Source organism: Hirundo rustica, chromosome 10, assembly GCF_015227805.2.
Source record: "Hirundo rustica isolate bHirRus1 chromosome 10, bHirRus1.pri.v3, whole genome shotgun sequence".
Classification (NCBI taxonomy): Eukaryota; Metazoa; Chordata; class Aves; order Passeriformes; family Hirundinidae; genus Hirundo; species Hirundo rustica.
In genome coordinates, this window is record NC_053459.1 from 6,880,258 (window position 1) to 6,905,806 (window position 25,549).

The 25,549-nt window shown below is 42.8% G+C and overlaps 1 protein-coding gene and 1 pseudogene across 6 annotated transcripts; one reads left to right on the forward strand and one right to left on the reverse strand.

The window, feature by feature from the left end:
- Window positions 1–1,430: 1,430 nt before the first annotated feature.
- On the forward strand, window positions 1,431–7,518 carry LOC120757196 (venom prothrombin activator notecarin-D2-like; annotated as a pseudogene).
- Window positions 7,519–9,467: 1,949 nt separating this feature from the next.
- IWS1 (interacts with SUPT6H, CTD assembly factor 1) lies at window positions 9,468–25,199 on the reverse strand. 6 transcript variants are annotated; one of them, XM_040073761.2, is made up of 15 exons: window positions 24,655–24,766; window positions 22,667–22,723; window positions 22,524–22,578; window positions 18,135–18,885; window positions 17,403–17,595; window positions 17,110–17,167; window positions 16,707–16,807; window positions 16,286–16,436; window positions 14,788–14,870; window positions 14,377–14,506; window positions 13,552–13,669; window positions 12,730–12,841; window positions 12,485–12,541; window positions 12,188–12,299; window positions 9,468–9,899 (listed from the first exon to the last, which is right to left on the reverse strand). In XM_040073761.2, exons 4-15 carry the CDS (start codon window positions 18,835–18,837, stop codon window positions 9,768–9,770), a joined length of 1,950 nt encoding a protein of 649 aa, XP_039929695.1. In that variant the 5' UTR covers window positions 18,838–18,885; window positions 22,524–22,578; window positions 22,667–22,723; window positions 24,655–24,766; the 3' UTR covers window positions 9,468–9,767. The 6 variants fall into 6 exon arrangements, with proteins under 6 accessions (XP_039929695.1, XP_039929691.1, XP_039929692.1 ...); XM_040073759.2 differs by lacking the exons at window positions 22,524–22,578; window positions 22,667–22,723 and adding exons at window positions 11,463–11,620; window positions 25,083–25,142 and having other exon boundaries at window positions 9,764–9,899; window positions 24,655–24,770; XM_040073760.2 differs by lacking the exons at window positions 22,524–22,578; window positions 22,667–22,723 and adding exons at window positions 11,463–11,620; window positions 25,083–25,142 and having other exon boundaries at window positions 9,794–9,893; window positions 24,655–24,770.
- Between the last annotated feature and the right edge of the window lie 350 nt (window positions 25,200–25,549).

Consider the following 25,549-nt stretch of genomic DNA (forward strand, 5'->3'; position numbering starts at 1 on the left):
TGTAGTGATGTGTTTCCAGCATCTCGAGGGGCTTGAATGCAGGTTTGGATCAGTGAAGAACTTCAGTCTGCTCTTGTGACAAGACTGCTAAACAAAAAAAATAACCCAGGTACAATGAAATTTTATTAGAGTTTGTAAGAAATTTAATATGATATCAGCAAGGAGGCTTAATACCTCTTAAATTTGTTCTCTCAGAAGCTGCCTTTGTGCACGTGAGGATTTTGAGTTATGCACTGAAGAAGTAGCATTCAAGCCAAGGGCTTCTGTGTCACTTGCTGGCTCTGTCCCTCTCCTCCTCTTTTTGCCTTGGGACAGAATTTAGGGATGGGTGAATGTTAAAGAATGATGCTTTGAACAGCAGCCTTCCCACCAGGCCTGCACTGGGAAGAGGGAACCTGTACCACTGACTTGCAGGAAAAGCACAATTGTGTTCAAAGCCAGTAAAACACAGGTCTGAGTAAAGGCAGAAATTGTAATGTCACAGTGGCTGTTACAGTTCTGCATATTTCAGCAGATGTTTACAGAGCAGCTTGTGTGTTTTCTAAATCAGTTGGTCTTAGCTGCTGGAAGGTGATAGAGTGTCAAAAATCTGCTCTCAAAATTTCCATATTTTCCTGAACAAATTTGTTGTAAAAGTTGGCTTTTATTAACAAGGATATTTTTAAAGACCTTTTAATTCTCTTTTTAATGCACCTGTCCATATATGTGGAAACACACATGCAATTTTCTTCTGATTTTAGGTTTCTAATGTGTTTCATAGAATCCAGGTTGTCTCTCCTGTGTCAATATTTGTGATGGCTTAATGATCAACCTCTTGACCTCATGGCTGTTCCTGGTGCACATCCAAATCTCTTTCCTGTCTTCCTCTAAAAAAATAAAGAAAAAAGTGAGTATAATTGCATGGTTCTGTGTAAGATGAGCTCACTCTGGATCGCGTGTACGTGCTCTCGAATCCTGGGAAATCATTCAGCATGGGAAGGTAATGCCAAGAAATCCCAAGTTCTGTCTTGTACCTGTGACTCCCAGGTTCTTGGTGGTTGGTGCCTGGCTGGGGTAGATGTGGATGATCTTATTTTCCCAGACCATCAGGAATTGCCCAGTGGCTGCTGGGACTGCTGGAGCTTGTGGCTGGTTGTTCATCTGCCCTCAGCATGAGAGCTGTGGCTGGAGCAGCCCCTGTTCCTCTGGAGTCTGACCCCTGCACTCCCCTGCTGCCCAGGGCTTTTCCACAGGGCTCTGCCTCAGACCCTGCACCACGGCCTGGGCTGGCTCAGCCTCCAGCTGTGGGGATTCCTGCTGGGGGGCCTTGGAGAAACCAGGTCAGAATGAACTGGGGAGATTCTGATTTCTTTGTCCCTGCTCTTGTCCTCTTGCTTCTACTTCGTCTTTGTTGCTGGCTGGTTTTGTGACAACATATTAATTTGATTCTTCTTTTTCCTCTGAAGGAAGTCAGAGTGTTCCGAATGCTCACTGACATGGAGAGCAGTTCCTTACTTGGGATATTTCTCCTGCTGGTGTGCTACATCAGGAGCAGCTGCCCATTTTCATATTCAGGTAGTACTTCTGAGTTACCTTTTAAACTTGTGTTACTGTGGCAATTTCAGCATTTAAACTGAAACTACATTCCTTTTCTGCACACAAAGTCCGGTGGGTTTAAGCAACACTTTCTGAAATGAACAAGCAAAAAAAGTAAATACTCATATATATATATATATATATATATATATATCCAAGAGAAATCAGCCTTTCTTAGCTTTCTACTTACTCCACTCTCCTGTTGAAAAAAATTCTCTTTGTGATGTTGAATCCAAAACCATAATGATTTTTGCCTGGGAAAGACTTCCAATTTGGGAAGCAAAAATGAGGCACTCTCAGCATGCATTCCTGGCCCTTGTGCTGACTGTAGTACACAAGGTTTGGAAATGGTTTCAGAGAGCTGTAGAACAGGCACAAGAGTGTACAGGATCTCAGGGATCATTGTGGCTGTCCCTGCAGAGGAGGAGGAGCAGAGCTGGCAGTGTACCTACACACCAGAAGGCTCAGCACAGATTTCCTCTGTGTGGGACACCTACGTCGAGTAGGTAAATCCTCTGAGGTGACTCCAGAACACAAGGGGTGGTGAAGGGAAATTTCACTCATGTACAGGAAAGACATTTTCTCTGTTACCAGACAACAGGATTTGTCCAAAGCCTTTCTCCATTAAGAATTTTTGTGTGCTGTTATTAATTGCCTAGAAATGAGGCAATTTAATATCATTCTAGAATTTCAGGCATTGCTGTCAATACTGTTCCTGCAACTACAAAGAAATGTGTGTTTTCACAGTCCATCTCCAACACTGGGTTCTTTGCCCAAGGTTTGACTCGACCAGGGCACTGCCTCATGACTTGGGAAATGGAGCACTGTTAGGTGCACTGCTGTGTGGATTTTCGTGGGCTTTGTGGGGATTACAGCCTGAGCTTTCACCTTAAAACACTGGTAGCAGCAACCTCTCCCAGCATCTGCTGGGTGGGCTTTGGATGTTGGGCCAGGCTTCTGGAGGTGTAACAAAAAGACAAAAACCTTTCAGAAGCAGCAGGGGGTGTGTGGGCAGGCCCTTGCTGCCATATTGCGTCTTTTGGCCATTCCTCCCTTGATTTACTGACAGCAGTAGCTTTAGGCATTGCAGGAGGAGGGCAGCTTGTTTAATGAAGTGAAGCTGAGATGAACTGAATGTAAAACTGACACTTCAATATTTCTTTTAATGGAGGATTGGTGTCTGTCCTGCTGTGGCCACAGTAGCACCTGGAAAACTCTGGGTCTCCATTACTAAATATCAAACTAATTATTGCTGTGACTCAAGATGGTTAAGCAAAAAAATATAATCATCATCCACAGAAGAAGCTGCAATACACAAAAGAGTCTTGTGGAATAAAAAATTATTTCTGCACTTACCTGCAGGTCTCAGTAGTGGCTCTTTTGATTCACTGAAAGAAAGTTGAAACTACTGGTATCTTTTGCTGGAACACAGGCTAATTCTATTGTCCTTTGGGCTGTTTGTGTAAATTTCCACTCCCCCTATTTATACCACTCCACTGAGTACCTGACTGTGACTGTAACAATACTGCAGCTTTGTCTTCCTGTACCAACTGTTCAATTTTGCTCTTCTAGTGTTCATGAGAAAAGACAAAGCCCATGAGGTGCTGTGAGTCCATAAATGTGCCAACCACCTCTAGAAGAGATTTGTCCAGGGAACCCGGAGAGAAAATTCAATGAGGAAAGTGTTCATTTGAAGAGGCTAAAGAGATCTTCCATTCACAGGAGAAAATGGTGAGAAACCTGATTTTAGGAGAAATATTTTACCTTGTTTCTTCTCCATAGGTCCATGTAGTACAAATCTCTGTAACAATGCTGGAGTGTGCAAAACAAGACACTGCAGTTACTTTTGCATCTGCCCCCCGAATTTGGAGGACACAACTGTGAGTGAGTACAGGACAGACGCATTGACATTCATTGTGAAGGAACAATGGCATGTGGTCATCTCCCATCTGCTTTCAAGAAATGACAGGGAATTACCCCTTTTATCAATTTAGAGGGATAACAACTCTAGTAACTCTTGCCATAGATGTCTACACTGGAAGTCAGTCATGGTGAGGCTCTTTTATTGAGTAAATCATCAAACTAATGAGACAGAGCTTACTGTAAGCAAAAAAAAAATTATATTTATCTTGTAATATATGACTAATGGGAAAGGAAGGAGAAAAACTGCCTTCTCTTGTTGGATGTTTGATCCTCTGAAAGGCTGTATCCAGTTTGCAAACTGAGGCATGAAATAATAGCAAAAGCCAAACTAATGTGGAAACTATGAATCGTAAGTAGTTTTTTTTCCGCTAGGTGTCAACTTTTTCTCTGTACAGTGAAGCAATTAAACATAATTATTTTTAATGTAACAGGGAATAAAAATCTCAGTTTCTCAGAGAATTGGTTTTAAAATGCCCTGTGCTTTATTAAACCTGCCTTGATATAAAAGACAAGGTTTGCAGATGGATCAAACCCAGATATATTTAGACATGTTTGCTCTTCTAGGCCTTTACTTGCCCCTGCTCCACAGGCAGAAAGCTGAGGCCAGCGGTGGCCTCAGGACAAAGTCGGCAAATAGGAGAACGGACGAAACAGAACAACAAACATAAACTCTGGTTTGCTGCAACTCAGCGTGAGTTTCTGGAACTGTAAGAGGTGGTTCCTTCTGTTTCCCTGTGAGATTCCGGCCGATGTTTCCCTACTTCCCTTGGTGCAGTGGTAGCTCTGGGAGCTGCCCGGGGCCCGTGTGCAGCTGGGACCGCGCCGTGCCGGTGTTTTCCTGGAGTGCAGGAACAGGAGCTGCTGCTGGCTGTGCTGTGCTGTGCTCCTGCGCTGGGACCACGCCCTGCACGAGGATGGGGAGAGATGCGTGCAGGCAGGTAAAGCTCGAGTCACCTCAGGCAAAGGGCAGGCAGGCAGCGGCTTCTCCCTCACTAAAGGCAGAAGAGCTGCAGACGCTGCAGCTACTGCGGTTTGCACTTCATGTGTGAAAAGATTTGTCTTATTTATAATGTTTCTCTCTTTTAAATGTTGAGGTTCCTCTCTTTCAGGTGGCTGTAGTCCAGTGACCCTGTGAGCACCCACTGGGTCAAGGAGCAGCAGGACAGTCAGATCTGGATCTGTTCCTTCTGCGTCCAAGCAAGCTGAAAGGAGTCATGGTGCTGAAGTGCCAGTGAGAGGCAAGGGGACAGGACAGGGGCTTTAAAACTTCTTGTTAAGGCAGGCAGGAAGGAGCACTGGGCTTGTCTTCTCTCCTGAAGAGAGCCCTGGGCAGGCTGCCCTTGGCTGATCCCAGTGACTCAGAGAAGGCACAGTTTCTGGTCTTTAAAGGATGCTTTTGGACAGAGTGTGTGCACAAGGGGTGACACTGAACAAATGGGGATGGCAGGAGATGTTTTCAGCTGGAACGAGACACTGGTGGGCTCTGTGACCCAGCAGTGCTGTGGGACAAGAGCTTGATGTCCCTGGGCACCATGAGGCAGTGGAGGAGACGCCAGGCTCAGAGGAGCCAAGCCAGGGTCCTGCAGGGCACAATGGGACCACAGCACCTGCAGCCAGGCAGGAAGGAACAGCGGGAAATGCAACGGGGCAAAACCAACAATGGGAGGGCTCTGGCCAGAATGGAACAGGGGCTGTTCAGTGTGAGAATGAACGAGGGGCTGCATCAGGGCAGTGACTGGGGAGATGTTCTGGACACGCCTCAGCCCACCCAGACAAACATCAGCTCTACTTTGGAGCAGTATGACTCCAGGGTAACGGGAGGAACACTGTGTCATCGTGGACATTGCCCCTGGCAGGTAATACTTTACTTCCAGTCTCACCATAAACACCACACCTCAATGTTCTTTAAACTTTATCATTGCTGAGCAGAGTTCATCAAGCCATTATAAAGTTGTTTTTTCAGGTGGAGAGCGATGGAACCACAAGTATTTCTCAGTCTTCTGCAGGGCTTTTTGATAATAGTGACCTTAAATACCTTTATCATTCTTCCCCTATCTTGCTTTTGGATTGGAATGTTAATATCCCTCTATTAAGTCATCAGATCCTCCTTGCTGTCATTCAGGTTGTGTGTGCATGTCCTTGGGGAAAAGCCAGGCTTTGCCTCCTTTTGGAAGGCTGGTAATTTTCACAAGGCAAATTCCATGGCCAGGTGAGGTTCCTTAGAATGGCTGAGCATGGTAAGGGAGGTGAAATTGAGGACTCAAAGGTGAAGGCGAGTGTATGTGGCAAACAGGGACAACAAAAGTGTTTGTTTCATTGTCTTGTTTGGGATTTTAAATCATGGTTTGGGGCATTTTTTGTGTGCATCCTTATTTGTTACTAATTTTCACTGTTGTCTCTGGTCCGTGTCCTAGTGCTGTGTGAGGGCTTGTGCACAGAAATTCTCCTAAAACCCCTCATGTTACCCTCAGTCTGTTTTACTGCTGTCATACGAGTGGATTTCCCAATTCCACATGTCAGGAGCTATTTAAAGGTAGAAGAATCAGAGGCTGAGTGGACTGTGCATTCACTGTGCACTTTGACAAGTGAAAATGCCACTAGTAGCAAATTTTAGGGGTTTACACCAGCCTTATTCTGGCTTGGTAGATGGGAATGTTGTTTGTGTGCTGCCCATCCTCTACAGTTGCTTCTTGAAATGAAGTGTTACCATCAAGGAAGTGAGAGTGTTAAATTTTCATTACAGCAGGCGATTTGTAATTTAATCTTGTGTGTGTGTGTATATATATATATATATATAAAATATATATATAGATAAATTCTATTTTTTTAAAGAGTTTTGTAACTGAGCGTTCTAGTTCTTCATAACCTAAGACATTTTCTGGTAATTGTTCTTTGCTACTTTTCAGTGTTTATTTCTAGCACTACTGAACAGTATTAAAAGCATCAATAGTATGTAGAATTAAGTCAAAATGGGTCATGTAAAACTCCAGCAGCTGGACCATAGTAAGAGGCCATATCGTGCCACACCCCTTTCCACTCTGATTATTAACTTCACTGCAGGTGCAGAGTACCAACATTTAAGCTTTTCCTTCAGTTTAACACATAAATTAACAAGTCTGGGGAGTTTGATTGAGGAGATGCTGAGGCAGTGATGGAGCTTATAACTTTGAACAGACAACACAAGCATCAAAGAGAGAGCAGCATGTTTTAACTTGTCCATTTGCTACTATGTAGATGATTACAAATTTTAAGAGTCCCAAGGAACTACACCTTGTGTTTCTGTTCCCAGCCGCCAAAATTTCAAACCACAAGAATAAAAATCAGTCATACTTGTTCCTTCAGAAGAATGCCAGCAGGCAATTGATTTGTCAGGGTTAGTTCTTTAAAATACTCTGCTCCCTTGTCGCAGCAGCGCAATCATTTTATTAGTTTTCACCCTCCCCCCGTGCTTGGTGTGCTGGTTGTTCCCACCAGCCGCGTTCCTTACCCAGGGTCGGGCCTGCAGCGCTGCAGTGTGTGCACAGCTCCCGCGGGTGCTGCTCCAACAGCCGGGACGGGGGGCAGCACCTGCGGGAGCTCGGGGCACCCCCATGCCAATTCCAACACCTACAGTGCTGCTGCTGTGAATGAGAACGTGAATCCCCTGTGCCTGCCCAGCCCTAACGTGGCTGCACTGCTCTCTGAAGAGGCGAGGGGATGGGCAGCGCCTGGGGAGCCACGCACCCGAGGGGCTCCACCCTGCCCTCCTCATGTGGCTGCCCAGGGCAGGCCTGGAGCGCTGCCAGCGGGCCATGGCCAGGCTCTCACCTGTTCTGTGCAGGGCACAGCACGGCTGCAGCCCGTGCCTTCACTGTGTCCCACGGCAACACTTGGTTCCTCCTGCGCTGGCAGCTGGAGTGAGGGCTGTGCCGAGCAAGGGAAATACAATGTATACACCTACAGACCAACTACAGGCCCTGGATCAAACAGGTGGTTACAAGTGTAGCAGATTTGAAAAACTTTCCCACTGACTTTTCTTAATACCACCATTAGAACAGGATCAATTCTGTTATTACAGTGCTTCAATCGATGACGCTATGCCTGCTCCCATCCTTAATGGGGTAATATCAACTTACCCTCCAAGAAATTTTGAAATGTTACTGGTGAGTAAAGTACTTGTGTATAATAGAGAACTATCTGCAAGTTACAAAGGAGGAAATACCTCTTCTTAATGCGAATCAGGAAGGGTTTTTTGTTTTAGAGAAAGAAAATGCTTTCCCTGTCTCAAGCCTGTGTTATGACATACAGGCCCACAGCCCTGCGTGAATTCAGTGCTCACAGAAGGAGGTGCAGTTGTGGTACCATGTCTGTCACAAGATAATGCTGAACACAGGAAGGGAGCTCTGGCTCCAAGTATAACCTCAAGTACAAATCAGTTACAGATTTGTATTTACAAATCTGTATTTGTATACAAATTTGTATTATAGATTAGTTACAGATGTTTTCCAATACAAAACCCAGTGTCTGTATGGAACGTGTATAAAGCGAGCAGGAACTGACCTAGCTGCAGGGTAAAAGGATTTTGTGGTACAAAGCTGAACACTTGAACTTTGTTTCATGTCAAAAGAAGTTTTGATTTTGTGACCCTTTCTTACAGTTGACTATGAAGTTATAATTACAAACCCCTAGCACTTGTGAAACAAGTACCATTCTTATTGTTCCACAACAGAACCTTTGCTTTCCTCAGAGAACAAGTAGTGCTGAGCTATTACGAGTAATTTTTACTGGAAGAGTTTGTATTACACCTTGCACAAGACCACCAGGTTCAGTAGTTCAGGGAAATGCCTCTTAAGATGTAGAAGTAACCCCCAGCAACCCCCACAAACAGTAGAACCAGAGCGTAGCACCAGAAGTACAAAAAAAGTTGGGGGAAGAAAAAAGAATCCATTCTAAACCCTGAACCTTCTAGACCCAACAGACTCTGGCTCTAAACATTCTACACACTTCACTTATTTTTCAGTCTCATCTGAGGTAGTAAACAATGTCCTGGTTTTCAAGAAAATCAATGAAAAAAACCCCAAAAAACAACACACACACACACACCCCCCACCCCAACCAAACAAAAAAAACCCCAAAAGCCTTGAAGGGCTCAGCATGCTAACACCACACAGCACCTGAGGTGGTTACTGCATTATACACGTACCTTGAGAAAGCAGCAGAGCTCTTTAGTGCCCCAACCAGCACAGGTGTCCTCCTCCCATTGCTGCTTCAAGCTGGTGTCCCCGCAGACAGCTGTGTGTTACTGTCATTCCCTCCCCTCTCACAGGGGCAAATTTAACATGTGACCCCTACACACACTTGCAATCTATCAGTCACTGGTGGCAGCAGTAACTCAGCCAACACCAGGATCCCCAGAATTACAGACTACTCATTAGAGGCTCTGCTCCTCCAGCAAAGGTGACTTTCCTTAATGAAAAAGTGCCAGCTGACAATTAATTACCTGTGCAAGAGGAGTCCTCTTCCTGGAGGCATGCTCAGCAGAGACAGCCATTTTCAGAGGTAGAGGCAAAGAAGCCACAGATGTTATATTCTGTTGTCAGTCTGTAGCAGCAGGAACAAAGAAACAGCATTATCCCCCCCAACACAAGAGTGTTCTCCTTCCCACTGGTAAAACAGACTTCAGCAAAGTCACTGCTAAGCTACAGTGACATTTTTGCTGGAAGCTGCTGGAATTTTTAGTGGTCGATCTGCTAGCTTTCTCTTGAACTTCACATTAGTTTTCATGAGAAGAAAATCCTTTGCATGGAAGATGATCAATACTTCCAAATCGAAAGCAACAGATACAGATCTCCAAAGACATAACAACTGATTAATAAAGCAATGAATAAAGAGAAAATGGACAAAGCTGAACAAAAAATTAACCCCTCAGGTTTTCCACATCCCACGTGGTCTGCGTGTACTTTCATCTGTGCAATGAACAGGCAGTCCCCTCCCAAAAAAAACCCAGAAGATGTTTTATTTTTTAAAGTGTTGCAATACAACAAATACATGATCTGTACAAAGGACACAACAGGGCCAGTTTAAATACAATCAGGAGAAAGGAGTCCCCATATTCACAGTCCTCGGACAACATCTTCTACCAGAACCTGAACCAGCAATTTAAGGATTCACTTAAAAAACAAACTAAAAAAAACAAACCCACCCCAAACAAGTTAAAAAATTTAAAGGTCTCCAAAGAGTCTGTGGGTGTATTGTCTTACAGCAGAGCTCATGGGGCATTCTGTGAAGGGTCACAATGGCATCTTATTGCCCTCAATGCTGATTTTCACTGCATGGGCCGATCTGCTTTTTTTCCTGATATCTGTGAATTTCCGCATCTGTTTGTCCAGTCGACTCACCCCTTTCTTAGAGGTCCCCTGGAACTTAAAAAATAAAACTAATAATTACCACTGAAAAAAAGCAGACGCCCCAGAGGTCCAAGGCAAGCGGCACATGCGAGGCTGCACCTGGGCAAGGAGCTGGGGGAGCCACTGGGCCCAGCGCGTCTGTGTCTGTTCTCTTCCCAGAAGGGGGAAATGCTTCCCCCGGTACCTGCAGGGCCACTCACAGCCACCACAGTGCAGGGGCAATCACTGTGTAGCTGGGTATCGTTTGGAGGTTTGGATCTATGGGCTGGAGCGAGGTCAGAAGCACAGTGCACCCGTGTCACCACTCTGGACTTCCTGCAGCAGAGTTAGACACAGATCCACTGTGACTAAGGCTGACACATCAATTCCACGCTGCCATTTGTTTTAAAGTCAAGGATTAGTGTTTAGAAAGCAAGGGATTACTGAACGAAGGCAGTGTAGGGGGTAGCAAAAAGAAATGCCTAAGCTGACCAAACAAGCTACAATCAATTATTGCATTTTATCTCTGCATTTGAACTGCAAATGAAAAGCAGGTGGCGCAACAGTTATTTTGCACAGATTAATACAGTGATGGTGTGCTGAAACACCACTGAGACAAACAGCAAGGACCTTCCAAGCCATAGCCAGTGCTTCCTAGAAGGCAATTTTCCTTAACTAGACAACAGAAACAGTAAGTGATGGAAATGTGACACTTTTAAGTCTGGGAGAAACAGTGATATCCACAACATGCTAATTAGTATCTGAAAAACACATCCATTAGAAACTTGTTCCCATGGCTAAGGAAGGTGCTCCTGACATGCTGATTTTAAATAAGCTTTATTCATAAATCTGTTCACTATTCATTGAAATTACAGCTAAAATTTCACAGTGATGTTTAAGAAAATATCTTTTAAAAAACAAATAAATATGAAGCTTAATATGAACTCAACAGTTACCTATGACTTGTGCTCACCCCTTCCTGTCACTTAGCTTGTGCCAGCCCTGCTCACAGCACTGAAATATAGACCAGGAATTGTTCTGACAATTCCCATACCAATGCACGTTCTCCCAACCCACACTCACGGCAGAGGATTCTTCTCCCCCTGGTCTCATTCTGTAGCTCTCATCACCCACCCCTATTGTCTCACATCATTCTACTTCCTTGAACGAGCAGGTGTGAAAAACACCTCACTGTGCCCCAGTCAGAGGTCAGCCACAGACGCCAGCGTGCAGTGACACGAGGTCCTGTACCAAGGGCTAAGAAGTTCCATGTGTCGCTTCAGGTGAATCTGGAAAACCTAATTGTGTCAGAACAGCATTCAAAACCACAGGTGGTGCAAAGCTGGTTTTGAGCACAGGTATTTTCACTGAACTGTCATTCGGGTACCCTGAAGCTGTGCAGGCAGGAGCCGTGGCAGATGTAATGTGCTAGAGCCTGTTTTCTCCTGTACAAGTTCCCTTGTAGGTCACAGTACAGACACGAGAGAATTCAAGGAGAGCTTTCCAGGTTTAAGTTAGGGTGTACACACTCCTGTCCTGCATGTGCAAACTGCCAACAGCCGGAGCACATGCACTGTTCACACCTCCCTCAAGGGATACCTCTCCAACTTGGGAAGGCAGTGGTGTGACTACAGGGGCATCCTGTTGCCTTCAATGCTGAACTTGATGGCCCGATGCACTTTGCTGAGTCGTTTCTGTTCAGCAAACCGTCTCTTGTGCTTTTCCAAGCGACTAATACCTCTCTTAATAGTCCCGGGCTAGAAACAACAGCTCAATTAATGGACAGAAGGAGAAAGAACAGCAGACAGCACAGCAATTGTTACTTCTTCCACTTACACATATTCTACCACATATACCCCTTTAAAATGAAACTATGAGTAGATGGATGAAGACAAAGCAACACAAAGGCCTCCACTGAAGCCGTTCACGTTTACCAAAACCGCAAAGGTTTCCCAAACTGGAACATTATCAGAACATGATACGAAAGCTGGGAGAAGTATAAAAACATCAGTGCGGTGATACAGGTACTGAACTGCAGCTTTAGCTCAAAATGCTTTAAAGCAGGAGGCCTGTAATCAGATTCTCACCTGAGAGAGAAACTCTAGAACTAAAGTTAACTCAAAAATCTATTTTTGGTCAGAGATGTTTTCCTGTGAAAACATGTGATGAGCTTAGAGCAGCCTACTTATCAGAGCATTTAATTTACTGTCCACACTCACTACAAGAGGCTCTTAAAAGAACTACCCTCCTGTACAGCAACCACGGCGACACAGTGACAGAATCCCAGGCTTAGGAACAGTCACCAGGACACTGCCAGTGCTTACCCTGGAGGACTCCATCTCCACGTTCCACTTGGGCCTGACCACGTAGTCTTTGTTGGAGGGCATTGGCACCCTTGCACGGGCACAGAAGCCAGGGTCCCCAGGCCTGAGAGCCCTACGGAAAAAAAGGATGTGACTGTTATGCACAAATCTTCTCCAGAGAGAAGTAAAGCACCCAGCATGCTCTCCTCTGAAACACACTGCATACCACTTCCTCTAAAACCTCTACACAAGTTCCATAGTGGTAGTGCCACCAAAATACTTCATTAAAAAAAAAAAAAAAAAAAAAATCCAACCTACTTTTCTTCTCCTGTTAACACTTTCTCCAGGTCCCTGCGGGGAGTCTGACCACCAGAGCTGCAAGAAAAAGCATTATTTATAGGCACCTATACAAAGGGAAAGATATTTAAAAAGACAATCAAGTATGTTAAAGGAAAAGAGAGACCATAACTTACTACCCTTTTATTTCCTTTAGTATTTCCACACCACTTGGTTTCTCTTGATGGAGTCTTAGAAGGATTTTAAATTTCTGCCTGTACTCCTACCTGCTCATTTTCCTTCGATGAGGCATCTGTTCCAAATCTCTCTGTTCCCTCTCTTCTCTGGTCATGCCTTTGTAGTTTGAGGTAAGGCCAAAGATGGGTCGAGACCATTCATCTATTAAAGAAATGATCAGTTAACAAAGACCAGGCCTTTGTTTCTCTCAAACCACTCTGGCGATCAAGTCTGAAAGTTTGTGGCAAGTATTTACACTTCCTTTCAACCAAACAATTTTTGAGCCCTTAGTATTTAATGGAAAACCAGCCTTGAGAACAGAAAGTAAGGGCTTTCATCCTCCAAGTTCTCTTTGTTGCCTGCTCTTTTAGAACATCTCCAAACCCTCAGAATACTCAGTGTCAGGAGCTCCTGCACAACTCAGGAATGCTATTTTAGAAATATGCAGAAAAGTTCCTAAAGAACTTAAGTTTATCATCAGTCTGCAGCCATTCTGGATGGAATGCACTCTACATGGAACAGAGCTGGTTGAGTAGTAAACATTCAGTCAGCCAAGTTCTCTCTGAAGTCCATGGAATAAACAGGCCTCTGGCAGTACCTTCCTGTCTTTGCAGCATATACTCAAGATGTGGACAATGAGCCAAGAGAGAACCGGGGCAAAACAACCTCTGGTTTAAGACAATGCAACAGGTGCATGCAGAAGTTAATGCAGCAGTGTTTGTTAAGAGCTCTACAAAGTTAGGAAACAGATCACTGAGGTTCCTACACTGCAGAATCTATTCTACAGACAACTGTGGTGCATCAGAAACCGTTGCAGAAGTTCCATTCATCATCAGTGCAACCTCAGACAAGGCACAGGCAGGTTTACGTACTGATCAGCTTCCCAGCCATGTCCTTGTTTGGTCTCGACTCCTTGGGGTGTTTGTACAGGTACATCACAGCCCGTCCTATGCCACTGTGCTTCAGGGTCTCTTGGCTCACACTGGGCAGCTGCAGAGGAAAGGGAAAGTCAGAAAACAGCAATAACTTATGTCTGAACATTAATGGTGTCACTGGACTTTACAAAAAGACCAAAACTCACCTTTCACTTTAATCAGCTTGGAAATGTTAATGTTTTCACTGTCCCACAGTTGTTTAAGGAGTTGTTTAAGGTACCAAACACCTCAATCTAGAAATCTGCCTTAACATTCTTGGGGTTATATACGAAATTAGGTAGCTTTCTAGAACTTTTTGTCCAAATGCTCTTTAGCTTGTATTTCCCCAAAAATGTTCCACTGCCTTCACATCATGCATTCTATAAAGATGAAAACTTACGTGGCAAAGACACTCAAGCAATCAGCTTAGCCACAGACACTGAAAGCCTACACTGAGCGTGAGGGGCCTTCCCTTGCACTGTGCACTTTAACAGAACAGAAAAGAGAGGAGACCACAAGGGAAGAAATTGAGGGATGCACAGCAAATAACACTTCACTTAAACTTGGATATAAACCTGAAAGAGGCAGGCAGGGCCAAATCATCTAAATTCTTTTACACGAGCACATCTGTTGTGCAGGTTGCTTCCTTGTGTGTTTCACTGCACAACCCATCGGTAGCAGCTGCAGTTCATTTATCACATCACATCACATTTCTCTAAAGCATATTGCTGTAGAACTGTGGAGAAGCCCCAAATCAAATATGGTTAAAAGTCAATTCCAAACCTCTTGTAGGATCTTCAGGAGCTCCTCTCTTATCTTTAGTGCTGGCAGACTTCGGTCTGGAAGAGGAGAAAGCCACTCTTTGATGGCAGACATAACACCACTATCGATGAAAGTTTCTTTGAGATCCTGCCTAAAAGGTTTAAAGAGAAGCCCAAAAGTCATGTAATATAGCAAAATCTTAAGATGTGATGTTCCTTCAGGAAAACAGCGCATTTGAGTTTGTTTCATGTTAAATTATGAGGAAAATTATGTACAGTTTTAGGTTTTTGAGGTCACCTAGCTTCACCGTTTATTTGGAATAAAAGAAGTGTTTTACTGCATATTCAGTACAGCTGTAGTGTAACTCCATGAAATCTTACAAATTCTGACTATTGCCCAAGGTTACAGTTAACTGAAAGAATGACAACTCACTTTTTAAGATGCATAACTACAGTTGGTAGCAAAGTTAATTTCTTTAGTGCTGGTTTCTTTTGTGTATTCAGCTGACGATCCTCCTGTACAGAGTTGAAAAATCAGCAAAAGTTAATCAAAGAAAGAAATCAGCAACTCCCATTCTTTTACAAGACAAAGACTAGTGTATTAAACTACAAGTGCAACTTTGGAAAGATTACAGTAACTTTGTCCCCTGCTCCACAGCTCACAAACAATTATGCAACAAGTTCTCTGAAAAATGGGTCATCGCTTTAATCACTATTTCCCACAAAAGCATCACATTAGGAGAGTGTTCCTAAATTAACGGGTTTTTTTTCCCACTTCATGACTTAGATTTACTACAATAACTGGGGGTCCTCGATACTGTGCACAGATAACACTTTGTTAGTAAAGCCTCACCTGAAAAACAGAAAAATAGCTAAGCAGAACAATGGGAAGGGAGAACATGTATTTTCACCTCTGTCATTTCAAAATTACTTTCATCCAAGGCTTGACTGTCACTATCTGTTCAGTACTTGTCTCCCATCTCAAAAACATCCATTTCAATCAAAAAATTTCTGTCCAGCTCTGGTAATTCCTTTCTGCTCGTCCTAATCCACTGAAGGCTCTTTCTGTGCAATGTTTGTTTTATTGCAAGGGAGGAGATTCTTCTAATGCATCTCCTTCCGCTTCCTGCCCCTGTATTTCAAACTTTGCCACCTCATTTGAAACATCGAGCTGTTACCTTGCTTGAGAATGGCTTTCCTGTCAATCCCAAGAAGTTTCAGCTGCCTTCCAGACTGCTTTCTCACTCTCCCCATCTTTCTGAACTCATTATCCTTCTGATCCCTGTTGCTATTTGTAAAGCTCCTCTTTCTAAAGTCCTGTATATCCCTCAACTGGTTTTAATGTGTTTTGCTGTGTTGTTTATTAATTTGATTGTTACTTCAACAAAACAGATGATACCTGACAAAAGGCAGGACCCCATAAAACCTTCCACAGTAACATATTAAAAATTTCTCCTAGAAAAAGGCAAGTTGCCAAGAGAGAAGATCCCATGAATCTGTTACTCTGACATCATTACCACCATTTGGAAAAGGGCTTTTCTCAGGAACAAACACCAAATACTGACACATGCCAGTAATACTATAATGAAATTAAAGCATAGTCTCTTTCTCAGTATTTAACATACTTCTAGGTAGTTTATAGAGCACCTATACATCCCTTTTTATAGAAGTTGATCTCAACTGATCAAAGTTTAGCAATTCAACTATTTTTAATTTTTAAAATTAGTGTTTTATCAAAATTTCCAGAGAATAAATGTTCATTTAGAACAGCAAAGTAACATTTAAATGGTTCTACTGACATCAGAAGCTTTCCATAGTGTACAGGTTACTCCTGCTGAATGCAAGCCAGATTTTTGTGTCTTACTAATCACGCGATTTTCCCCTAGAAGGGAACTGAATTTTAAGGTGTCTTTGGAGCCTGGAAAACCCACCTCAGCAGCTTCATTCATCTTCACAATCATGGCACTGACCACGTCATCTGCATCACTGATGAAAGTTCCCCCGTCACGGTTCCGCCTGCGCTTGCCGCTCATGCTCTTCTTCCGCTGCAGCATCATGTCGAAATCTGACATGAAGTCCATGCTGAAACACAAGCACAGTGTTAGCTGACGGTCCTTGCTAGGAAGTAATTCTGTGTTTCTGTACACAAACACTGCGTCTCAAGGTCCTTGTGAGATAATTAATTATCCACAGAATTCAAAATCTAAAATTAGCAAAGGGCTCCAATGGCTCCCAGACACCCTCAGACCTTGCATTTGTAATACCCAACGAGTGCACACCTGTAACATCCAGGGTCCATAGTGCCCTTTCACCAAAATCTGGCATTAAGGAATATGAATCACAAAGACTTACTGCTTCCCTCTTTTGATGTTATCATCAGAGTCCGACTCATCTGCTGTCTCCTTCATGTCTCCATCACCTTTCTCCTCCTCCAAATCCTCCTGGTTAAAACCCTAAGGAGTGCATAATGCAAATCAGTGTATGGATCAGGACTGAGCATCTACTCAGGGACCTAACACTGACACTAAAAAAGCCTCAGGTTAAGTCTTCAGAGGATCTAGAAAGATGAACCAAGTCTTTTTAATTCCCCGAGACTACTGTCACACCAACAACTCTCCCAAAAGATGAGCTGTAAATGTTATTTAACCCAAAGACAACCCCAGTGAGCCTGGCAGATACAAAACTGACCTGATGCAGCATATACATTCTCTTCAGATCTCACAAGTCAACACAAGACATTCACAGTAACACTTACCGTAAATTCCTCCTCTTCCTCATCACCAGATTCTCCAAATATATCTGCAATCAGGTTCCTGTGAAAGTAACAGCAACATTTATCTATTTGGACTATGAAATGTGCCTTTTCTGCAAAATCTGTAATGACTGTGTGAAGATCTCCCTTTTATTCTGTCTCCTTCTACTGAGCTTTCTCTTCATGCCACCAATGAAGGTGAACAGTCATTCTCTGGTTGGGATTTATCCTTTTCCCATTCACCATCACTCCCATTGTCTGCAACCCCGAAAGAATTCATATTCTTTTGCACTTACTCTTGTTCATTTCCAGATTCACTGTCACTGCCAAAGAGATCTTTCCCTTTTTTCTTCTCAGCATTCTCTTTTCCTTCTTCCTCTTCCTCCTCACTATCGGATACAACATTTTTCTTCCTTTTGTCAGATTTCTCTGAAGCAGCGTCACTCTCCGACTCTTCACCATCGGAAAGGATTCGTACCTTTTTTGCAGCTGCCAGCAGAAAGGAGCATTACCACATGCCCCAGTAACAGAGGGGACAACTGTTACTCTCAAATTATTCTCTGACTAGTCTTCCTACACCAGACCATTTGCCATTTCTTAAAGAGCATATCCATTCTGAAGTTTTTTATTAAATCGGCAACTGGAGCTTCCATACACCACATCTATTCATTTAAAAAATTGGAATTTCAAATCTTTAACCCCAAGTATGTGGAGGAAAAAAAAAACCACAAAGGAAAAAATAAAAAAATTACTAGAGAAACAGCAATGAAGTAGATAAATAACAAACTACCATGTCAACAGATGCCAGGTAGATCCCTGTAGTCTTCTGTTAGACCTACTTATTACTCAGAAGTATTAGATACACACTCACACAACAAAGCAGGCAGAACAACCTATAAAAATGTAGTTCTGCTCCAGAACCAAATCTGATTTATGGTTTCTCACTTAAACATTTTATTCACATAAAAGCAATGATGTAACTTTCACACACTGCCTGTCACAGCATTTTTCACAGTATAGTTTCTTACGTGTTTTCTCACTGTCATCCTCACTATCAGAAAGGATGGCTGTTTTCCTCTTCACCGTCTTTTCTTCCTCTTTCTCATCTTCATCACTGTCTGATATTTTACGTCTCTTAGGAGCTTCGTCTTCACTGTCAGAGCCCTGAAATTCTTTCCTTACATGTTCATTATCTGAATGATGAGAGTCATTCTGCACCTTTTCCTTCCTGTCCTCCCCGTCGCTATCTTCAGACTCTATCTGCTTGTGTCTGGACACATCCTCGCTCTCAGAGTCGCTGGCTGGCCGCTTCTGGAGCTCTTCACTCTCGGAGTCACTGGCTGGCTGCTTCTGAAGCTCTTCACTCTCAGAGTCACTGGCTGCCTGCTTCTGGAGCTCCTCACTCTCAGAGTCACTGGCTGCCTGCTTCTGGAGCTCCTCGCTCTCGGAGTCGCTGGCTGGCTGCTTACGTGATTCCTCATTTTCAAAATCACTGCTGTGATCCCTTGGAGGGTCTCCATTGTCAGAGTCACTCGCTCGATGATTTAAGGCCTCTTCATTTTCAGAGTCACTTAAATGCCGGTTTGGACGGTCCTCAGTATCAGAATCACTGTCCTTCCCTCCGTGAGTGGCTTCGTTTTCTGAATCACTTACATTGTGATTTGGGGGGTCCTCATTATCTGAGTCACTTTCTTTTTGCCTTGGGATATCTTCATTTTCAGAGTCTGTCATATGAGGCTCTCCCACTTGCCCATCATCTTCACCATCACTGTGTTCATTCTGAAACAGAAAAATAATCTCAGGCAACTAAGCAAAAACACCTTAAAAAGTAAAGAAAAAATGTTCTGACTTTTTGCTTGTCCTTCCTCCAATTTGGTTACCCAAGGTACTGTAAACTGAAATAATTTCTATGTAAAAAATAATGATTTGCATCAAAAGCCTATTAAATACTTCACATCAAGGAGAGTATTAAAAGATCAATAAAAGTATGTCCATCCTGCAGCTCCACGGTATTTTGAAAATGGTAACAGAGTGCACAGAACACTTAAATTAGCATATCTAAGATGGGTCCAGTGACCAACAGTAAAGGCTTAGTACTTTTATTTTAATAGGCCAGACCTCCAAAGTGTTTTGGTTGAAATTCCCAGTAACAAAGCAAGAAAGAGTATCTTGCACTTGTAATTTTATTTTCCTGAAGATCTCAAACAGATGTTATCTGTGTGAAACCCATCTTAGTGAAAGAGCATATGCATTACACTCCAAATGAAGCTAGTGCCTGTTCCTTCTTTGTCCAGGAAACGTAATGAGGAACAACTAAAGAACAAAAGCCTAGCTAAAAACAAGAATAAAGTTTTAGTCAGACCTTTCAGAGTATTATCGTTAACAAGTTTTGTGTTTCTATATGCAAGAACAGATTCAACAATTCTCTTCCCTATGCTGATAGCTCCCATGCTTATCCAGACACCCAAGATAGCCCACACACAAACACACCCATCTGAATTTAGAACTGAAACAATCCTTTGACTTTTCTACACAGCAAAAAATACTGAGGCACATGCTCATTTTTAAGAGAAGCTCTCACAAGCCACCTTGCTAAGTATAATTACTTACGGCATCATCTTTTATCTTTCCAACATCTGATTTCTACTTGGAAGAAAAAACTGCATTACATTAACCTGAAAATATGAGATTAGATTTTTGAACACTCACTCCATTAATTCAGGTCTCACAGCTACTGTCACCATAATCCTGTTTTCAGCCAAAAACAACAACACTGTACAAGGAACTTCTCTTCTGCATGCTCAACTCAAAGCCTCGGTCAGGTTTTCCTCAGTCATTTTGTCTCAGCTATAAACTTTTTCTACTTGCAAACTGAGTATTTACTGTCCTAGGAGATGCTTTAAGACCTGTAAGTCCTGATGTTTCCAAATCTCTTTTTTCTGCAATTTAATTTCCTTGGAAAAAGACATTCTTTCTATTTTTATTTTCTGTAGTCATTCTACTCCCACATTCAGAGCCATAAAAATCCGTAGGTGTAGCTATCCTACACCTACAAAAAAAAATACTATTCTTCTTTAAAATGCATGATGCAGGAAGACTTTTAAATAAAACTAATTTCAATTGCTCTTAGGAACTACTTCCTCAACAATTACTCTAAGTGACAAAGGGCATTGGTTTTTAAGACTTTGGACTTTATATACTTATTCCTTTGGCTAGCACTTGATAAAGATCTTCTAATTACTGCAGAATGACTAACAAAGTTACTAAACAATGAAAAAAACCCCAGGACTGTGCAATTTTAAAACATGCACTCTGAATACTACTTCACTATTTCCATGTTACTTAATGCTAACTACAAACAGCTGCACTGACAATCTGAGTTGTTTTCTCTCTGCTGCTTGTTCCTGTCTCTACAGTGATGCATTTTTGAATCTTTCATGTCCAGTAATTCTCATTTCTCCTCATAGAAAGGAACCATAGTTCTGTTAAAACATTAATTTGGAATTTTAAAGAATTAAATATTAATATTAGGAAGTGACAGAACTAAGGATGTACACTCAATTCGTCTCAGCTTGTTACTATTTTTTTCCCTCCCCAAAAAGTCACTTTGATTGCCCTTCTCGTGCCTAGTATGTCCCACATAAACGGATCACAGGTGTATGAGATGGATCTTCCCTGACCATATTACTTCAGACAAAAGAAAGCTGCAGCTGGAAACAGAACCGAAAGCAGATTCCACAGTAGTTACAGGTAAGGTCATTGAGAAACACTGAAATCAAATTGGTATCTAAAGTAACAAAAATTATTTAATCCTTGTTTTTCTACTTGTTTTATTTTTTGTGGCTTTGTCTGTCTTCTCTCACTGCCAGATGGTGAATGCTGAATAGGACTGGTCATTATGTGAGCAGTAATAAAGCATTTTGCTAAACAAACCCAGGGAAATTAAGATATCAGGACCATCATCTTTCCAGCTTCCAGTTTAGAAATCCTTTCGTGAACAAATAAACAAAATTAAGAATCAACTAAAATCATTAATGATTCTTAATATTTCTAAGGTCAGAAGTGTGGCTGCAGGTTATATATGCACCTGTTCAGAATGAATCACTAACTTACAAAGAACTTCTTATGCAAAAGCATAGCGAGAAGACACTTTAATTCTAGAGCATTATTACTGAAGATTATGACAAGATCCTGAGCCTTTAATCTGTTACTGCAAACTGACAATCCCTCCTGAGAATGAAGATGTCTGGCGAGGGAGAGCAGAGCCCAGCTGAGAGCTCAGCTGCTGCAGTGTACCACCGGGAGTGGCAGCAGCCGAGGCAGCAGAGGCGTCCCTGCACACCCTGGGCACACACAGGCACCAATCTCCTGTAGCCCGGCGTGGGAAGCTGAGGAAGGCAGCACCACCGTGTCAGTGAGCGCAGCACTGCCCCAGAGCCCCCAGCCAGCATCACAAAGCACCTTCTGCGGAGAGCTGAGACCCTGCACAGCCCGCAGCAAGAGGCTTCTGCAAACAATTAATGAATCTGCATGTTTCCGAATACAATTGATATAAAAACTGTATGACCAACTTCCCAGTAAAATGACGAAACACTGCTGGATATGTTTGATAGTCTTCACTTTCCCTTTTTATTAGCTCATCTCTAAAAAACTGTTTTCAAAGAGAAGCAGTATTTAATTTTTGAGTTTTCTAGTTTTCCTTTTCCAAATGCTTGACTGAAAGAACAGACATCCTCAAAACCAAGTAGGTCTCAGGTAACTGAATTGCTACTGCATTTTTCTCTAATTCCTTTGCTTTCTTTTCTTCCTCCTCTTTATCTATAAACATTTTCATTGAGATGTCCTTAATTTTTTTTTAATGAAAGAGTTCTATAACATGAGGCTTTAGTACAGTATAAAATAAGGAATATATCAAAATCAAATTTACAGTGTTACACTTCTACATAAAAGTTACAGATACCAAGCAGTTTATTGGATCAACATGCAGCCACTTTTAAGAGCTACTCCTCTGATAATTTAGTAACTTCAACAAAATTGAACCCATCCGCTACAATCTCATGAAAGATGAGTGTTAAACTAAGACCTACACAACCATCATGGGCAGATCAGCCAGCTCCTCCTTTTTTTCAGAATTGTCACATATTTGTGTTTGTTAACAGTCATAGCCTAATCACAACTGAATTTATGAAACTGCAGCAACTTGGTGGAAGTGTAAGAGCTAAGTTATCACAGATTTCTGTATGAGCCTGACTTGGACAAACACTGTAAACATGATTTCAGGTTCATTACTGTACTAAAACTAATTCTAATGGTCTAAAGCAGAATCAGTAAGGACATCAAAGAGAACATTTATAGATAAAGTGGGATTGGGGGAAGGAAAGCCAGAAAAGAATTGTGGAAAATAAAAACCCACATACCTGAGACCTACATAAGTAATTCCTCAGGATTCCCCTTTTCTTTAAAGTTAAGAACCTGAAAGAAAAGTTTGAAATTTTAAAACTTCAGTTCTTTACATCTGAGTTCTAAATTAGAGACAAAATAGTAATTAAATAGACTTAACTGATTAGGCTGTCTCAAAGGTTTTATTACCTTTGAGTGTCATTTCTCCCATATACTCCTAAAGATGAAGAAAATAAGAGGATGAGAAAATACTTAAGAGTAAATAATATGATAAATGACTAAAAGCTACTCCTTTCAGAGATGGCTGCTCCACATTATTCCCTTCTGAGTGCAAAGTGAACTCAAGTGAGGGAGAGAAAAATTAAGATGTCATAGCAAAACAAAATATTCCAAATTTGATTTGAGCTGAATCAAATAAAGCATTAAGGCTTGACAGTTCACATTTAGTATTGGTCAGAAAGGTGGCTTAGCTTGGCTCTTTTATTTGACTTTCTGAAGTATTTTATCTATAGAGGAATGTTCAACTGCCACCACAGAACAAAGTCTTTAAAATAACGCAGCGCATGAAGAGGATCAGTTAATAATCACAACTGTAACTTTCTGCTCACCTAAATCTGAAGAAGACATGCTGCAGATGTAAACTACAGACAACTTCCTTGCCACAGTAAGTAAAATTAAAATCTCCGAGAAGTGTAGAAAAGTAAGAACCAATGATCAAGCATAAACCAATGACACAGCAGAAAAAGTTTAGAATTATTGTAGCAGCATCATGATTCTTCATACACTCACCACACTTTCATTAAAACAGAAGTACTAAATCCCTCTGGGCAGACAGTTATTTTTCCCAGATTGAGAAATGTGTTTCCTGCCACACTGAAATTGTAATTGTCACAATAAGAGACGCTGCCTCATAACAAATCTATTTCTTCCCTCGGAAATATCAACACCTTTAAAAAAAAGTAAATTCCAAATGTGCTTTACAATTATGTTTAAATACATGGGAAGAACTTTCATTTTGTAAAAATACAAAATCTTCATCCACTTTCTAACTCTGAGCAAAGGATGAATTCAATAAAGGCAGGGGGGAAAAAAAGAGGAAAAAAAGGAAGACTGCAAGTTATGCCAAAGCGGGGTCAGGCCTTCTCTGTTATCTCTTATAAAGGCTCTCAGCCTTTATCGCATTTTAAGCAATTTCTAAAATGCGTAACACTGAAAACCCAGTCACAGTAGATCCTGATCTTTACATAATATACAGCAGAATATGCAAAACACTATGAAATGGCTTCGATTACAGTTTTTGTAAGTATCAAAAAGTTCTCTGTAACTTGGCTGGCAGAAGACCTGAGTTTACAGGCCAAAATTATTTGTTCCGACGAAAACCTGATGTAACTCTATTGTGAGTCATGAACAATTCTTAAAAATTAAATCTTAACTCCCAAAGTGTCATAGAAACTAAAGGGAGCCTTCTTTTTTACCAGAATCTCTTTCCAGCCCAGTCAATCCACAAATGAAGTGATTCTGCCCAAGAAACAACCCTGGACCAAAGCCTTTCCATGCTGAATGCTTCTCCAAGTGGGAACCACTTCAGAGGAAAACCAGGTCCCATTTAGGAACCTTAACCTGCCCCACATGCACACCTGCTCCTCTGTGAATGACAAGGTGAAAACCAGCACAAAGCAGACTCAAGAGTCAGTGCCCCCATCTGACATGGAAGCTAGAAGAGCATTTATTCTCTGCCAAGGAAATCTACACCTCCAAAGTGTGTGGTTTTACATCACTGCAGAATTTCAGGCACAACTTCAAATTCCTTGTAATCCATCACTTAGTTTCAACCCCCAATATTTTATCTTGTGGAATCGAGGCTAATCGAGTACAACTTATTCAAGTTGAGAACAGTGTGTGCCATCATAACAATTACGAAGAAAACAAACAAACAAACCCCACAAAAAAGCCCCAACCCAAACCCCTAGCCAACATACTTGTCAAGAGACTATCCAACGCTTTTTTATGGAAATAAGGTTTTGCCCGCTTGAACTCTTTAAGAGGAACTGAATAAACACGCATGTCTCAGTTAAAAGAGAATGTCACTTTAAACAACAAAAAAGAACTCAGAGAAGAGTAAACTTTATCTAGATGAAGCTCCCTTACCTCTGAATGGTGCCCTACACTTCCATTCTCCGATCCAGAATGTTGTTCGTTTCCTTCATCTTCCACATCAGATCCTGAGTCTCGCTCATCTTGCACTGGAGTAGCTCCTCCATCATCTATTCCGACATTGAAAAAAGAAAGTAAAACTCAGAGTTTAAAAGAACGGCACAGGAGGAACCCGGAGGCTCCCGCTCTAACGGGGCACGGAAACGAAGCTGTCCGAACAAACCACCCGAGACGCCCCCGGGAACGCACAAAACCTCCTATACCACGCGGGCAGCGACTGACGCACTGCCCAGACACCGGACTATCGAAGCAATTAACGCCGCGCTGCCCTCAGGCCGAGGCCCCGCCGCTGTCCCCGCGAACCCACGGGCCTTGCCGTGCCCGACGCCCTCCCCGGAGGGTCCTGCGCCCCGCGCCGCTACCTGACTGCTCCCCGCCGTAATAGTGGGTGTCCATGCCGCGCCCCGCGGTGGCGGCGGGCGATGCCCTGGGCGCTCCCTCAGCGCGGGCCCGGCCCGGCGCCGCCGCTCCGCACAGGAACAAGATGGCGCCTCCCCGCCCAGCAGCACCCCCGCCCCGCGCGCACGGCCTGCCGGATCTCGCGAGACTCCCGGCACAGCGGCCGCCAGGCGGCGCTGCACGCTCCCGGCCGCCCGCCCTGTGGGCTCGGGTCCGACCACAGCAGACCGAGGAACGATTTGTCCTCTCCCGTTTGGCTTCTCCGCCCTACCGTAGAATATAGTTTGATTTCAGCTTAGTAGCTGAAGCGCTGGGGAAACGGAAGGAGCCTTGGAGGATAAAAGGTTGTTTGTAGCCCCTGGGTGACCACGGCAGTGCTCAGCTGCAGGGTGACGGGGCTGTGATCCTGGAAAAGGCGTTGCCTTGTCTG

Coding starts and splice junctions, on each gene's coding strand:
- IWS1 (XM_040073757.1), bottom strand. CDS start 25,116: ATGGACACCCACTATTACGGCGGGGAGCAGTCAG. Junction 18,886..24,654: donor GTGTAGGGCACCATTCAGAG/GTAAGGGAGCTT, acceptor TTTCTGTTTCAG/AATGAACACAGTGATGGTGA. Junction 14,871..16,285: donor AGATGAATGAAGCTGCTGAG/GTGGGTTTTCCA, acceptor AACTCTGTACAG/GAGGATCGTCAGCTGAATAC.